The sequence below is a fragment of the Melampsora larici-populina genome (assembly GCF_000204055.1).
Source record: "Melampsora larici-populina 98AG31 unplaced genomic scaffold MELLAscaffold_74, whole genome shotgun sequence".
NCBI classification, from domain to species: Eukaryota; Fungi; Basidiomycota; class Pucciniomycetes; order Pucciniales; family Melampsoraceae; genus Melampsora; species Melampsora laricis-populina.
Genome location: NW_006768838.1, coordinates 125,307 through 141,906, shown reverse-complemented (window position 1 = coordinate 141,906; position 16,600 = coordinate 125,307). Strand labels below are relative to the sequence as shown.

At 42.4% G+C, this 16,600-nt stretch overlaps 3 protein-coding genes across 3 annotated transcripts; all 3 read left to right on the top strand.

Annotated features, from left to right (window-relative positions):
• Positions 1 to 5,033: 5,033 nt before the first annotated feature.
• On the top strand, positions 5,034 to 10,365 carry MELLADRAFT_94852 (uncharacterized protein; the record flags this gene model as incomplete). The annotated part of the gene is made up of 19 exons (XM_007417510.1): positions 5,034 to 5,264; positions 5,390 to 5,436; positions 5,559 to 5,608; positions 5,682 to 5,757; positions 5,925 to 5,941; positions 6,026 to 6,252; positions 6,309 to 6,526; positions 6,942 to 7,028; positions 7,091 to 7,203; positions 7,269 to 7,429; positions 7,491 to 7,734; positions 7,830 to 8,068; positions 8,148 to 8,288; positions 8,357 to 8,669; positions 8,710 to 8,868; positions 8,914 to 9,192; positions 9,301 to 9,654; positions 9,773 to 9,944; positions 10,020 to 10,365. 19 exons carry the CDS (start codon positions 5,034 to 5,036, stop codon positions 10,363 to 10,365), a joined length of 3,474 nt encoding a protein of 1,157 aa, XP_007417572.1.
• A 233-nt stretch (positions 10,366 to 10,598) lies between these two features.
• On the top strand, positions 10,599 to 11,583 carry MELLADRAFT_94851 (uncharacterized protein; the record flags this gene model as incomplete). The annotated part of the gene is made up of 3 exons (XM_007417509.1): positions 10,599 to 10,878; positions 10,928 to 11,259; positions 11,344 to 11,583. The coding sequence occupies 3 exons, from the start codon at positions 10,599 to 10,601 to the stop codon at positions 11,581 to 11,583; spliced, it is 852 nt and encodes a 283-aa protein (XP_007417571.1).
• Positions 11,584 to 12,639: 1,056 nt separating this feature from the next.
• On the top strand, positions 12,640 to 16,151 carry MELLADRAFT_112932 (uncharacterized protein; the record flags this gene model as incomplete). The annotated part of the gene is made up of 9 exons (XM_007417542.1): positions 12,640 to 12,845; positions 12,975 to 13,305; positions 13,426 to 13,653; positions 13,748 to 13,959; positions 14,108 to 14,238; positions 14,501 to 14,649; positions 14,961 to 15,080; positions 15,753 to 15,953; positions 16,038 to 16,151. 9 exons carry the CDS (start codon positions 12,640 to 12,642, stop codon positions 16,149 to 16,151), a joined length of 1,692 nt encoding a protein of 563 aa, XP_007417604.1.
• Positions 16,152 to 16,600: the final 449 nt, after the last annotated feature.

The window sequence follows — 16,600 nt, the reverse complement described above, 5'->3', positions numbered from 1 at the left end:
TCCACTGCTTGAGGTGATAGCGGATACCTCGGTAAGGAGCCAAGAAGCCTTCTTGGTTGGAAAATCCAGCATCGGCAAGGTAGTATCTACCTATATATGTAAATTTTTGTTAGAAAGTTTCTGACAAAGAGTTCTTCAAGAAAATTGACGTACCTGGTGGAACTAGGAAGCGTCCGTCTTGACGGGCTACCTGAAGAACCCGGCTATCATGTGCTCTACCTTCAAATCCTGCAAGGATGAAGGTAAAGCTTCCATCAAAGTCGCAAGCTGCCAGCACGTTTTGGCTGAAGGTGCCTTTGTGATTACGATAAGGAGCCTGGTTGGCCTCTGGAACAATTGCCTGAATATGGGTTCCGTCGATAGCTCCGACACATCCTTGAGACCAGGGATAAAGGACTGGAGTGCTACTGATAGATTGTGGAATTGGAGCTCCTGGATTCGGCTGGATGATCAATCGAGATTCTAGATTCTCAAGAGCCAAAAGGACCTTATTGTAATATCGTGAGATTGTTTCTCCAGAATGTTGAAACCTCTCCGAGGCGAGAGCGTTTGACCCAGCATTTCCAACCACAAAAAGAAATATCATCACTTGTTCCATGACAGTGACATGTTTGGTATCCTTGAGGTCTCCTTGAAGATGTCTCACTAGGCCATTAAACGCCACTTTGTTCATTCGGCATAATTCTCGGAAGCGTACTGGGCTCCCTTCGTAAACCTCACGCGCATACATAGCGCCTGTAAGTGCCAATGTTCGACACGGAATTTTGGGGCGATTTGCTAGTTCAATACGATCACGAGCAGCACCGATGAGGAGCTCCATCAGTTCTTCATCGCTGTCTGAGGAAGCTGACGATGACGAGGACGAGGAGGTCCATTGATCTTCGTCAGATGAGAAGTCAGAGTCTGACATGGTTTTTGAGATGAAGGAGTTAAGTTTGAAATGGTGGTCAAGAAAGGTAATGATGATTGAAGTTGATCAAATCTGATCAACTTCAGCCAAACATGAATTGCATTATCAGGTACATTAGTTACAAAAATTCAAAAAAAGGAGAAAAATCGAATTAATGCATTTTGTGGCAACAAAATGCACTCGACTTTAAGGCACATTAAATTAATTAACCCCAGCCAAACGTAGCCTAAGTATTGCACCAGACATCATATACGCCTACAAGAATCATACTCCACGCTACCACTCTAAGAGCATCCGCACTCGTGCGGTAAGTCGGGTGCGGTAAGGTTAAATTTACCGCAAACGCGGGGTCTTTTCCACACCGGTGAAAAATTAGCCCCGCGGTAGTTAATTTTCGGTCATTTTGCGTTAGCGAATCGGGAAATTTACCAATTGGCTAACGCATGCGGTATCACACATCACGACTTGTTCCCGGCAACTCAACCAGACCTCCAACACCAAAGTCAACAACCAATATCTCCTTTTCACCACTCACACACGATGAATTCCAAGCCTTACAGTTGCATGAATCAACTCGAGAACGTTCGACACCGATCGATGTCTTCAATTGAAATAAGTCAATCAACCATCTTGAACTCGACTCCAAACCATTCAGATGAAAATGAACGATGTCTAGATTCATATAGCTATGTAGAGGTCAATATTTAAGAAAATCAACATTAAAAGACCAATCATTGGAGGACTTTTAGGATCAAGTGATACAAATTAAAAATTGAAGTTTGGATTTTTATTTCCTAGTTTTAAATCTTTAAATCTTTTACAAGATCATTATGTGTATTCAGACTCATTAAAAGCTTTCTCGATGTAGTAAAGCCTTTGTTTTTTAATTGGAATTCATGTATTAAGATCTGAACAAACTCATGTTAAATTTGTAATTTTAAATTAAGATCTATCGATCGAGTAGATGAACAGGATGATATCGGGTCTTCATGTGTAGATGGAGTATTAGTATCTTAGTGCAAAGAAGAGAACAGTGCCTCTATCACATGAAAACTGGCCATGAAAGCAGGTGATGTGTACTCAAAAAATTAAAACTTTACCTTACTGCACGACCGGTGCGGAGTACATGCACTATCTGTAAAGTTATAAAAGTTACAGCGCTGCTAATGCAAACGAGTGCGAAATTTGGTTGAGTTAAGTAACTTTTTACTTAATGTTGTGTTTGTTACCGCACGTGACCAAATTAACAACCGCAAACGAGTGCGGATGCTCTAACTGTTTGACACAAATTTTAATACAGTCTAACCCGCGCTGTTGTATACCCGCGCATATGCATATCCAGCCAAAATGCATAGGTTTTGGTCTCCACCACGCTGGTGCGGGCCAAAACAAGATTTTAATTGCATATTGCATGATGCATAGGGTCAAAGCAAAAAAAATTATATCTTGGAAGCGGTATTGCATAGGTCAAACCCAGTGATGTGGTGGTGATACTGACAAAAAGCAACAGCAGTTGTGCTTTGGAATGATCAGCAAAGTGATATCACCCACCTCACACGATCTTCGGCTCCCTTAGATCAATTTGCATCTTTTTTCATCATGTCTGCTACTGAAAACAAGGAATTAGCTCACATAGAGGGCACTGGTACAGCTTCTGGTCTCAAATTGGACAACTCTTTGCAGAAGTATGCCGAGATGCTTGAGTCCGAGCTGTTTTTTGGTAACAAAAAACAAGTGGCAATAACTGATTTCTTCCAACGTGTGACTATATCTAACACTTGATTATCGATAGCCTTCAAAAAAACTTCAATTTCTTTCTTTTTGTACATGTCGTACCAAATAAGCACAAGTCCTCAAAAGTTATTGTTTGTTGACTGTTTTTTGTAACACATTGTACTTGATAAAGCATGTTCTTGAAAACAATTGTTTTTGTTTCTTTCTGTACATATCGTACTAAATAGACAACAAATGTCCTCAAAATTAAACACTTTCTTACTGAAGTTTTCCCACCTTCACCCTCTCTTGTCCCATATGGGTGGGGTAATACAATAACCGTACTAATGCATAATTCTATGCAATACACCCCAAAATCTAAATGCATATTTTTATGCATTTTGGGGGTGTAGGTCAAAAAGCATAACCCGTCTAATTGCATAGGAAAGTGAGTCTCCCCAAATTATGCATTAGCGCGGGTTAGACTGTATCCATCTCTACAAACAAGAATCAAGTGTGTCAATTAACCTGTCATCTTCTTAGTCTGTAATCAAATACACCCTGAGTTGGTTTAAAAAGAAAATGTAGAGAAGGGCTTAGCGCAACAACAGAAAATACCAGTTTGATTTAGACTACATATGCGTATCGGTCTACTAACTTAACAAAGTCCCTCGATGCCTCGACAGCTGTCATTCAAACTAGTTGAATCCGCATGTCTCAGCATGAGGGACTTACCCCTAATGTCTGCTTTTTGGCCTGAAGGCTTAGGCCCTTCTTGGTGGAGGGCATCTTGTTTTCCTCTTTTCCGTGAGCACACCGAAGATTTTCTGCCAACCGTGCACACAGATGTGCGCTGAGTCTTGCTCCATATCGTACCGGTGGACTCATCAAATTCCCCTCGTTCTTCACTGAGCTACATACATTTGAATTTTTGTAATTTCCACATGTAGCTCGACTATGTCAGGGGACTGCTCACTATAGAACCAAAGAAGTCCTCGACCTTAGTCGAGCTACATGTCAAAATTACACAAATGCAATTTGATGTAGCTCAGCGAGGAACCAACGTTCAGGGATGCTTTCAGTTGTAAGATGTGTAGGCAGAGCGAGCGCATATGTGGCTGAGCGGTTGGCAGAAAATCCTCGGTGTGCTCGCCGAAAGGAGGAAAAGAAGATTGTCCCCACCAAAAAGAGCCTAAGCCTTCAGGCCAAAAACATGACCTTGGGGGTAAGTCCCTCATGCCGAGACATGCTAACTTAACCCAAGTCCAATCGTGCAAAAGCTCACGGTAACCCGAAGCCGAGGCACGAGGGACTTGCACATTAAACGACATCTCTGGCGTGACCAATAGCCCCAAAAAGTGAAATTTGGGTCACTTTTGGATGCAACCCATCCTATCTCATTCAACATTACTTTGATGTTGTTTCTGAAACTGGCTGGTATGAGTTCAGCATCTTGTACATAACTTCTATTAGAAAAAAAAAGAGAATCAAAAGTGCCAGCTCACAAGAATTGAGCTGGAAAACGAGTAATAAGTTTGTTTAAGGGAGTCAATTGACCATCTCTCGAGCCTTTTTAAGGGTACACATAACAATCTTAGCGGTTGAAATTTCAAATCTCAAAATAAGCAGCCTCAATGAATCAACACGATCATGAGCTCTGTCGAGATTCTGAAGAGGCCATTTCCTTCATAACTCGACAGAGCTCATCTGACTGTTTTTTTGAAGAAAATGCATTTGTGGGTCGTGGTGTAAAAGCGAAGTGAAAAAACACCCACCAAAAGGTGGCTATTAGTCACGCAACAATTGTCGTTTAATGTGCAAGCCCCCTGTGCCAGGGGCGGACGAGTCCGAGAAAAATCACCTGGCACAGTGGGCTTGTTGTTAAGCTAGCGAGACATGCGGATTCAACTCGTTGAATGACAGCTGTCGAGGCATCGAGGGACTTTGTTAAGTTAGATCGGTCTAGGCCAGATTCAATTAAGAAAAGTAGGGCATCTACAACTGGACAAGCAAAACTGATGGTGTGGACACTCTTCAACATCTTTTCAGGCTCCATCATGCTTTTTCAAAAAAGGACTTGCTATCCATCACAATCACCAATCAATATCCGGAAAAATCAACATGAAACCCATCTATCTTAGGAATTGTTTCCAATCACCCGTCACTCCATCCCGCTTTTTTAACACAGGACTTGCTATCTGTATGATCGCCAATCAATATCCGAAAAAAACCAACACGAAACCCATCTATCTTAGGAAGTCATTTGAAACAAGTGGAGCACACTTATGTTAAGATACAAATACCCAAGAATTCATCCCGATACCACCCCAGTCTAGTTCTAGAAACAAACAGGACCAAGCATGTCAAGTTCCAAAACTTCAAAGCGTATCCAACACGAATTCCCCACAAGATGAGACCACCCAGGGCCCTGCTCAGAGAATGTTGCCTCTGCGGTCACAACGCCTACAACTCGATCATCCGGACAAGAACGTTATCAATACAAATCATGGATACATATTGTACATCATCCGTCTGGCTCGGGATTCAAGGAACAACAAGTCGGCAAAACTTCGGAAACTGGATAGAGCTCATCCCGGCTCAAATGGTGGTTCTCGCTGTTCAGATTATCTGGGCACAGATTGTGGACGGCACGCTGCAGAGGATGATCGGATAAAGCGCTTAGGATCATCATGCAAACGTTGAATCTCCTTGCTTTCGTGCTCCTTGGTGATGCGACGAAACCGTGAACGCTTGATCACCAAGTAGGCACATCAACATGATGTGATTCGCCTTTCGATTATGGATGGAGTTGGGTCTGTTACGCGCTTGGAGTGGTTTCATCACTTGCGATTCTACCTTGATACATCTGTGTCGAGTCCCACACAACAATTATCGATTTGAATCACCAATGACGTGTTTCCTTTCAGTTTTGGAGATTTCGGCCTACCCATACTCATTCAGGTTTGGTAATCAAAGAGTTGACGGGTAAGTTTTTATCACTTGATGCGCTTGATAATAGCGACTCTGACTGATTGCAAGCCCGAGTTTTGAAATCAAGGTGATATGCAACTCACCAAGGCTGCCGAGGAGTGGGACGTAGTGACAAGGAAAACCTCTGGCGAGAATGATCTTGTGTCTGTTAGTATTTTCATATCTCTCGACACCCATCAGTACTTCTTCTTTTGTCATTTTCATTCTATGTACCCCTTTTCCAAAACCAATTATCAGAAAGTTAGGGTATTGATAACTGATGAAGTGTATCTCTTATACGACCATCGCGCTGAAGTGATGACTATCGCAGCCCGGACGTTACAACAAGTAAGATTATCTTACTACTACTCACTTTTTTATCTCATCACTTTTCAAACTTCATCACCAATACTCTTGTACAATCCATTGCAGGTTGCATCGTCACAGTCCTTGATTTGGATAGTTGGAATTTCAGCTACTTGAATTATATACATGTACCCGACTTCTTAAGAGTCAATTCAATCAGGTTTGCTCTATTTCAAATTGAGTTTAATTCAAGCTTTTGTCTTGTTCCATTAGAACAACAATCTATTGGAGGAAGAAGTAAAACAACTTCTAGTGTGTCTACAACCAATTTGGATTTAGCTGCGTTCGAAAAGGTTGTTCTCCTTTGTATTTCTATTCCCCCTTGTTAGACTAACTAGGCCCCTCGTAGGTTTCGACTCCAGTTAAAGAAAATCATCAAGTGATGGTCTTTGTGCATGCACGTAAAGAAACTGTCAAAACCTCTCAAAGGTTGATAGACAAGTTTGTTGATGAAAGTTTGCTCCGATATTTCGATTCAAGTGAACATCCAAAACATGATTCTTCAAAACGTGACTTGACTGGTTCCAGGAATAAAGAAATGAAACAAATTGTCAAGCATGGACTTGGGTGAGTATCAGGTTTGTTGCTGAATCGATCCTTAACGGTGACATTTGAGTTCTGAGCATATTCACACTTATTTTTGAAGTTCAATCAGATTGAGAAAGTTGTATTTTGTAACACCACTCATCAACAATCACCACGGTTTCGATATTCTCATTCGATCTCATCTTTATATCAACTTCTTGAGGTTGAGGAAATGAATGACGTTCTAGTTTACCTTGGAACTGCCTTGTTGATCAAATTCAAACCAAAGTGGAAAGGAAAGAGAGTCAAGAACTTGAAATCCTGAGATTTAGCACGCTCTCTCATTAGTATTGACATCATGTAGATTGAACGCAATATCAATCAACACCACAAGTCTTCTCTTCAAATTCAACTCCCTATCACGCTGATTCGATCGGTTCTCAATACCAACCTTGAGCGTGGTTCACCCAAACACAAAGCAACGCCAGCATTTACGCGTCCCGGCAAGGAGTACCAGGAGAACGCTACATCATTCTTCAATATGGTTAATTGACAATCTTCTGAAGACTCGCATGCTGGGCCGTGTAATTCTGGTCACCAATGTAGGCCGAATACTGGTTCAGGAAACGCGAATGCAACCAGCATTGAAACTCCCACCTTGGTTTACAGACCGACTGAACTCGAGGCATTGGCTCTCAAGCTCAAAGACCCCACGGGTGGTATGTCGTCTCAACTTTCCTTGAAAGAGCCTCACAGTGACAAGTTTGTTGAATTTATGTCCTAGATATGAAGACCAAGATTCATCTGGCGATTGAGCTACATGAGACGATCAGCTTTCACCAGAGAGACAAGGAACTTAGCAAACATCTCGAGGTCGTCGTCACTGCTGCAGTCGGAATTCTCACACACACCGAACCTGCATTTGTTAACACTACTTGGGATTATGTATGCCCAAGTCAATTTTCCTTCATATCATGTAATTCGTCGAAATTGCGGCCATGAATAGAAATTTCGTTACCTTCTGCTTGATACACTAGCTCGCATGCCAATGCATGAACATATGAAACCTCACGCGTTATCTGTAATGAGCTTGTTGATTCAGCTTAGCCGATCAGATAATGCCAAATCAGCCAACACCTGCTTCAAACTTGGTGTTGATCTATATCGATCCTTCAAGACCATCCTCGAGCCAACTACCACGCCTTTTTTCAACACGATCATTGAAATGTACAACATGGCGGCACCAACTTGTGAGGAGATATTCGGTGATTTCAAATTGCATTGAACCCAATTGGATGGATGTCCATTATCCCCATCTGATTCGGGACCAGCTGCGACCACTGAGGTCTCTACTTTCAAAAGCATGATCAAAGGTACAAAGGCAAATTCGATGACGAGGGCAGTGTTCGGGACGCCAAATGCTCCTGGACGCATGAACCCCGAATAAATTTCATCAGAGTGATACCAGGAATGAAATATTTCAAAGCACTACAGGAATGTCCATTTGCGGTAGTTTTCCTTCTGCAAACCTACAAGATTATGGTTCAAAATAGTCTGGCAAGCTTTTTGCCAGTCATCTTCAAAGTAAGTCTTGTAGAATCCGATTCATATAACGCAATAGCAGTGTTTTTGATTGCTACTTCTCACTTCTGATCTACTTTAGTTTATCAAAACTTCACCTTTGCCACAAGTACAATGGCACGAAATCATTGCCGAAGGTGGGCAGGGTACGTTTGTTGGTATTGCTCCGGCAATCATCAAAGCCGGGAAACGTACTCCTTACAATGATCTGGTCGTCGCACAGGTCAGGGTGTGGAATCTCATGATCTATCATTCTGTTCAATGCTAACTAATTTGTGATTCGTTAATTAGATCATGTCGTTCATAGCATATGTTTTGAGGGCGCAACCACCAGTCGTCCAACCGTTCGCGCCTGATATCCCGGTGATTGTAATTAGAATGTTGAAGAACATCCCACCAGAATCATCACCTTCTCGTCGCGAACTTATCATCGCAGCCCGTCATATTCTCGGGAATGAAACCCGGTCTTACTTTCTACCGTACCTGAACGGCTTATTTGATCATCGCATCTTCATAAGAACTGGTGTTACCTCTTTGAGAGCCTACGACATCTGGTATACAGCACCACTGCAACATCTGGTATACAGCACCACTACGACATCTGGTATACAGCACCATCGCCGAACTTGTTCAGCACACCAAAGATGACCTCAAGCCAGTTCAAATCAATTCAGTGTTGATAGACTTCATGAACGTCGTCCACGATCCTACTACTACGAGTACCACACAAGCGATGGCCAGCAAAGCGATCTTAACTCTAGTCGAATATGTTGGCTCACATAGATTCGAACCACAGGAAGCTAGTTAAATATGTAAATGGTTAACTGAGTGCTTTGTCCGAAAACTAGAGGCAATGGCCGAAACCCGTACAGGTCAGTTGGCAACCTCGATTTCACGACGTCAGCAACAACTGGTCAACTTGACATCCAAGGACGTGCTCATGAAGATGGCAGACAAGGGCAAACGGAAGGACAATCTAGATGTGGCGGATATAACGGATTATGATCGAGCACTGTCATCGCTGAACAATAGGGAACGAACTGATTTGGACCGAATGATGATTGAAAGGAGCAAAATGCCGCGGTGTCTTATGCCTATTGTCGAGCCGTCGCCAGAACAATCCAAAGGTATTCATCTCTTTCTTTCCATCTTATATGAATACAGATACCTGAAGAAGTATGACTGATCGCTCCCACAAATGGCGGGAATTGGAAATGACTTGTGCATATATCAAGCAATTTTGCAATCTCGACGGACCATCATTCGGGTTTGCATCACCAGTTCCACCGTTATCGTCAATAATTTGAAGAAGATGAAGGCTCCGCTACCCAATGCTGCACTCTTGGGCCAGTTCTTGATTGCGGGCCTACAATGCCTTACTACATATGATTATCAACGTGAATTGAAGGAGGTCAAAGAGATAGTTGACACCTCCATTCATATCTTTACTCAAATTCATATCATCCTTTTAACCGAAATTGTTGAACTCAACATCAAAGCTACCGTCAATGAACTCCGAAATAACACCGATTTCATGGCCTTCCCTCAATACCTACTTGCGAACTCAGTATTGACTAAAACATTCATTCGTATGTATCACTCTCAGGTATTTCATGAACCACTTGGATGAGCTTGGGAGAGACAGATAATCTGGGGTTATGGTCCGACTTTTCAAGACATGCTTTATGGCTGTCACATCGTTTCAAGATGATGAGTTGATATTGCCACCCCACCTTAGTGAGCTCATCATGGAGTCATTAAGCTTGGCTTGTCAATGCAATGAACCAGGCCAGTATTATTCAGTCTTACGAGCCTGTTTCGGGGGCTTATTCAAGGCAACTCGCGTAGCAGACATCGCTGACGATGCACGACAGCACCTGTCACTTCTCTTCGAGCATATCTTCACGACCGAAATATGGTAATATGTCTCTGGGCCTCACTTCGAACGAATGAGGTACTCACTGACGCTCACGGACGTGGTTATGGATGCATTGTTAGACAACCTCACTGCTGCTATTGATAAGCAACATTTTTCGTCCGCCTCTCAGTTCACACTGGAAGTTCTCAAGGAGCTCTTTGAGAGACCCAAGAAATCCCCACCTCCCCGAGACGAAGTGATGTTGCTAGCGAAGCGTACTCTGTGTGTGAAGGCCAGCTCTTCTTGCTACGACCACTCTTGGCCTCGAAAATGTGCCGGTCACGAGATCCTTTCGCCTCTGATAAACGATTTGGACTTGGAAATGTCGTTGATATTGAATACGCTCCCAGATTCGGGCCCAACAGATTTTTGCCCGCGATGATCCATGCGGTTACCATGCTACTACCATTTTACAGCAATTGGCAATTAAAGAACTAGACTTTACGGGGAATTCCGTGGATATTGTACATTCAATCAGTCAGCGATGGGTATCAGAGGCTAGGAAGTCGAGGCTCTCAGGCACAATTACTGATGCACGAACAACTCAAATGATTGGAAATTATGATGTCCTGTATCAAGATTAAACCTATAGCAAACATTGAGTTTTTGTTCTATATGGCTGACATACTTGGTGGCGATAGATCGATCAAATATTGCTATATTACCAGTTTTTACCACGAAACCGTTTTGACCAGCTCGGACTTACCATACAAGACAGCAGCCGCGAATCGATTCTTAGATATCTTGCACAAAGGCGACGTTACCCCCGCTCACAAAACTGCTATCTTACGACATGCAATTAATCCAATGCTTCTACTCGCGTTTACCCGAGGTAAGAAAGAAGCATCGATTGTAGACGCCGAGTATATCACCAAGGTCCATCGCGTCATCTGGAGTCCATTTCTTCCTAATTTCACCGGCAAGACCTTTGTCACTGACGATAGATCATATTGAAATGCTGCAAATGGCTAACTCGATTCTTGAATATCGACATCATCTGGTGGGCGAACAACGACAAGAAGTTATCAAGTTTGGATGGCAATTTTTGAGTGGCAAAGATGTGAGTGGCAAAGATGACCAGATGGTGACCAACGCTGCTTACATCTTGATTGCTAGGTTTTTCGACGCTTTTGACTCTCCCATGAAGATTGTCAGTCAAATCTTGCTTGGTTTACTCAAACTTCAAACCGGTGAAGCCAAGCATTTAGTTTGCAAAGCATTGGATATCCTCTTGCCGGCTCTCCCAAGACGGTATAAGGATAACCCTACTGAATGGGTTCGACTCATCCGCAAGACTTCTATTGAAGAACGACAGAACATTGCTGTGTTGACAAATGTTTATTTCACAACTGTAAGATAGCCTGAACCGTTTTACAATGATCGAGACATGTTTGTGCCTGCTGCAATGCAAAGGATGGCAGTCAGTGGTTCTGCCAATGTAGAAACACATGCATTAGTGGTCGATATGGTCGAGGTGATCATACAATGGGTACAACAACGAGCTGAAGCGTTATTGGTCAAAGATGAAGACACTCGTATGGCCGATCCGACTTCGATATCGAAAGCTGCAACCACTCCGGCTCTGCGGCCCCATTCATAGCTGGGTCCGATCAAGGACCTGGGGCATATGTGGTGCCTTACCCAATCCGAGACGCTATTATCACTATTCTGTTTAGAATAATCACTGTGACAAACGAACCTGCCTCAAGAAACTCACTTGTATCAAAATCTTTGACATTGATAAAATTATGTTGACTGAAGTCGGCCTGAAGTTGAAGTGAAATCGAATTTCTTTCAAAGAATATTGACGAGTGAATTCACTGATACAACAGTGATGAATCACTGTAACACAGCCGAGATCCTCAATATTGTGACAAAAACAAGCGTACTGAATGGCTTCCAAACAATCTATCAATCATGCAGACATTAGCTAAACAACCTGATGTTCTCAAGACGCAGCGCAATCTCTTACATCAATTGTTTAGTGTTTTACCAATCGAAGATTGAGTGCTGAAAATGAAGAGAGTAAAGAGCGCACTGAACAGGGACAACAGGTCGAAAATGACGTAGCAAACTTCAAACAATCGGCAACTCGCATTATCAAAAACGGTTTCAACGAGACGGAGACACGCACGCTAGAAAACACGCATTGGCTCTCATCAAAGCTTGAGATCAACCTAATCCAGCAAAACTCGATACCTTCATTCCTGATATAGTTCGGGTCTTTACAAGCACAATACGAGAGCATCTGACAGTCGCACAAACTGATAGTGCTCATCAAATTGTTGAACAAATCAGATTCTTACTGGAGCGTCTTTGCGATTGGATGAAGACTCAAGTGGCGAACTTGAATGAACAGTGCAGGTGGCTGTCAAGTGGATTGGTTCAGTTGGTGGAGAAATCACCTAGTGTGGGGTTGTGTAGATATTTACTTTGTCTGCAACGTCGATGGATTGAAAACAAGGACGCTTTACCCACGGCCAAAGAGAAAGCTACTATGCTGTTAAAAACGATGAGCTATGATATGAAGGGGGATGAGGACTTATTGAACAAATACCTTCAACTCATTCTGGATATCTAGTGTCTCCAAGCTTTGCCTGTTCCGAATTTACTGTCCGTCTCGAACCTGCGTTTTTGCTCGGCTGCCGTAGTCGTGATGCGATCACAAGGACGAAATTTATGGAAGTCTGATAACAGCCTTCGACGAGAGCCATTTTTCATATTGCATTATATGGTCAGATTTCAGAATTGGGAACCGCTCGCTGAGGTCAATTGGATGCATCATGCTACTGATTTGTTCATGGGTGTCATTGATGCGGATCAACCAGCTCTCTTACCAGGTCGATTACCTTTACCAACCGGGTCTGAGTCTTGATTTTTGAAGTGGGCCAAGTCAATCAAGCTGAAAGACATCATTACGAAGGCCAAACCAATTCTCTATGCAGATACAATTGAGACAGAATAGATATGGATCTCACTTTTCCAAGCCAGTTGCACCACCTTCTCAAAACAAGAACAAGCTGATATCTCTCGTTTCTTAGTCACTCTGCTTTCCAAAGAATTTCTAATCAAACCTGTTGATAGAAGATCTAACGTTGTGCAGATCTTACTTGGCGATGTACGTGCTTGTACTCCTACGCCAATTCTTCCACCTCATCTTGTTAGGTATCTCGCCAACACGTATTCAGCGTGGCTCATTGCTATTGAGCATCTTCAAGAGATGTCAGAAGAGTTAGTGGACGATGAAGTGACTCAGGAGATAGTGAGTGACGTGCTAGCTCAATTGTACACCGAATTGGGGGAGACAGATATTTTCATGGTCGTAAGTCAACATTTATTTACCTCTTTCAGGCATAGTGTAGGACTGATGACATGATTGGCTATCTCTACTGATTGACGTGGTTCAGAATGGCGACGGAAAGCTCTTTGCGTCGAAACAAAGCAAATCGGAGAATGGACACTTGCTGAACAAGCTGTAAGCAACTGTTACTATATCAAGCCATCAGTCCCTTGTACAATTGCTCATATTGGTTATATTCTTGAATCACTTATGTTTCATTTAAATACCAGTATACAAGATAGAGCACGTTCAGATTTGATCACATTGGGCAAAGACGAATCCAGTTTGTGGGAGGATCATTGGGTTCTATGTGTTAAAAAAATGCAACAGGTGAGTCGATCAAAGTTTCCTATATTGATTTGGATGCTCTTGTGCGTGGATCCCCTTTGATTACCAAAGGTTGATAGTCTTACAATCTTTGCAGTGGGACTTTTTGAGCGAGTTAGCAAGAGCAGAACACAATAGCAAACTCCTGCTTGAATGCCAATGGCGACGACCTGATTGGGATACGGAGCATGCGAACGTAAAACTGGCACTCAATTCTTCACCTGGACAAAGTATTCGAAAAAATACGCTTCAAGCATATCTTACGTTAATGAAGAATCATACTGGTGTGACACTCGATGAGGGAAAAGCGTAATTCACACGTCTCTGTGCCGAGGCAGTTCAGCTGGCGCTTCATCAATAGTACCAACTCCCAGAAATTGTGACCAAAGCACATATACCATTGATGCAATCTTCAACAATTTGTCGAGCTTCAAGAGGCCGCTCAAATCTTTACCAGTTTACAGACAACCACTAGTCAGAACCTAGATTCCCGATCAGCTGATCTGAAACATGTTATCAATACCTGGCGGGAAAATCAAAGCTTTATTGGCCAAATCATCGGAAAATTTAGCAAAGATGCCCTGACAAGTCAGCCTTGTTTCTCCCTCACTTCTGAGAGACTGCTAACAAAGATTACCTTACTTCATAGCCTATGTTCCATCGCGAGTTTATCTAATGTAATTTGACAATTCCAACGTATGTATATCAATCGCAAGAATGGAGAAATAAGTATGAGATCAATCTTGATAGGAAATTCCGTAAATCGGCGCCTGAGAACGCGAGTCATTGGATGTTTGAGTTTCAATATGAGAACTTTGATGAGATTGAAGTACCTGGATAATATATCAAGGTAGATTGTCTACGGTGTATCAACTTGTGCCGGATGTTGCTAACACGCCAGTGTTTCCTTGCTTTCAGCGATACAAAGAGGATAACAACAACCACTTCGTGAAGATCCTCCGGTTTTCAACTAGATATGGTGCTCAGAAACACAAGGACGTATGGCATTGACAGATCACTATGATTGGACACGACGCCAGTAAACACACTTTCATCATACAAGTACCGTTGCCAAGAGCGAGTCGCAGGGAAGAAAGGGTTATGCAGTGTTTCCGTATGCTGAATAATAATTGGTGAGAATTCATTGTCGCGGATCAGCTTATCGAGCTATATCGTTGACGATGATGATCTCTGGTTTGAATTTAGCCCTCTGTCACGTCAAACAGCAAGTCGAAGTCGTGATATATCTTTCACCATTCCGTTGGTGGTCCCATTTGCTGCAAATGTTTGGATTGTGGAAAGTGATCTAGCTCATTGTAGTCTTCAAGATATCTGATAAAGAACATTGTACTGAAGCTGGCTTTGCTAAAGATGATCCAATCGTAGCCTATGTTGAGCGGATGAGATCGTTGGCATACGATCGAGTGGATGTGAGTGGCTTTCTTTATAAAATTTTGCATTATCTACGCTTCGCTAATATCTCAAACTCGTTAACTTTTCTGGTCTAGGATTTGACTGCCACCACATTGGAGATAGCAGATGAAATCTCTGCCAAACTGATACCGGATTGTCGATCATGAAGAACGTCAGTATTCTGAGACCCAGTATAACGTTTTATATTTGAACTAAAATAACGATTGATACTGCCACTTCCATGGTACATGTCACGAAGTATGAGGACTGTAGGGGACCTTTGGTATTTCCAAAAACGGGCAACCATCGAATTTGCAAGTTTTGTCTTCATGACTTACGTCTTTGATATGAGCGAGCGGACACCGAACCGTATCTACTTCAATCAATCTTCCGGTCAAATTCACATCACACATATGTGTCCCAGTACGTATAAACATTCATGCAATGAGATTGGACAACCATGCAGGGTTTTCTGATGATTTTTCTACGTTTTGTAGCATTATTGAAAGACAAAGCCAAATTCTCCAATCCTGACCCAGTCCCATCTCGGTTTACTCCAAACATTCAACGATTTTTAACAAGACCGAATATCCAAGGCTGAAGCATCATAGCGATTGGACACGCCTTGACAGATGATCACGTAAGGGACAATATCTTCGATTATCTTGTCTATCGAATATTCTAATCAGGCGGGCTGCCCAATGCATTTTCAGGAGGAACTTGAACACCGGTTATCAATCTTTGTCCGTGATGAGATTGTAGCCTGGAATACGATGAGACAAATTAAATTAGCTCCTGATGATCCTCGATTGATGATCACCGTGAAACAAAATTTACAAAGCGTGATTAAGCGAGCGCACGTATTGAGTTGTGAAATGGAAAGAATGACGGTATGTGAACTCCCTTATACCTATCCCTTATATGGACAACTAAACTCAATACACATATTGAATCATCCTCTCTTTCTGCTTCAGATTGATCCACATAACCCACAACCCGTTTGCCAGAATGTAACAGAATTGATCAATACAGCTACAAATTTACCAAAATTATATAGTATGCATCCATCTTGGATGCCATGGTTATAAATGTAAACCATAGAAAGATGAAGAGAAAAAAGAAAGAGATTGCGTTTCTGGAGATCTCGTATCTTGAAAATAAGTGTTGTACATCAACGATCAGAGTTGTATCACCGTAAAACGTGCGTAGTTTGATTGCGATGCACTCATTCTTGCAACCACTCCTGTATGCCCTATTTTTGCTACTGGTCCCAAGAAGGCTATTGAGAGGTACACTGTTTGTCAAATGGGTGGTACCTAAAAACTTCCTTACAAGAGGAGCAATGATATCCTTGTGTAAAGTAGGAAAGTTAGCTTCATTGACAGGTGAAAAGATACTGTAGAATCAGATCTACGAGGTGAAGGCGGTTGCTGTCCATGAGGAGTCAGGGAGGTGATTTCCCAGGACAAAGCAAGTGAGCAGTGTTTGAGGTACAGCAGTGTGGAGGCTCAGGCTAGTCATCTAGTAGTGGGTGTTT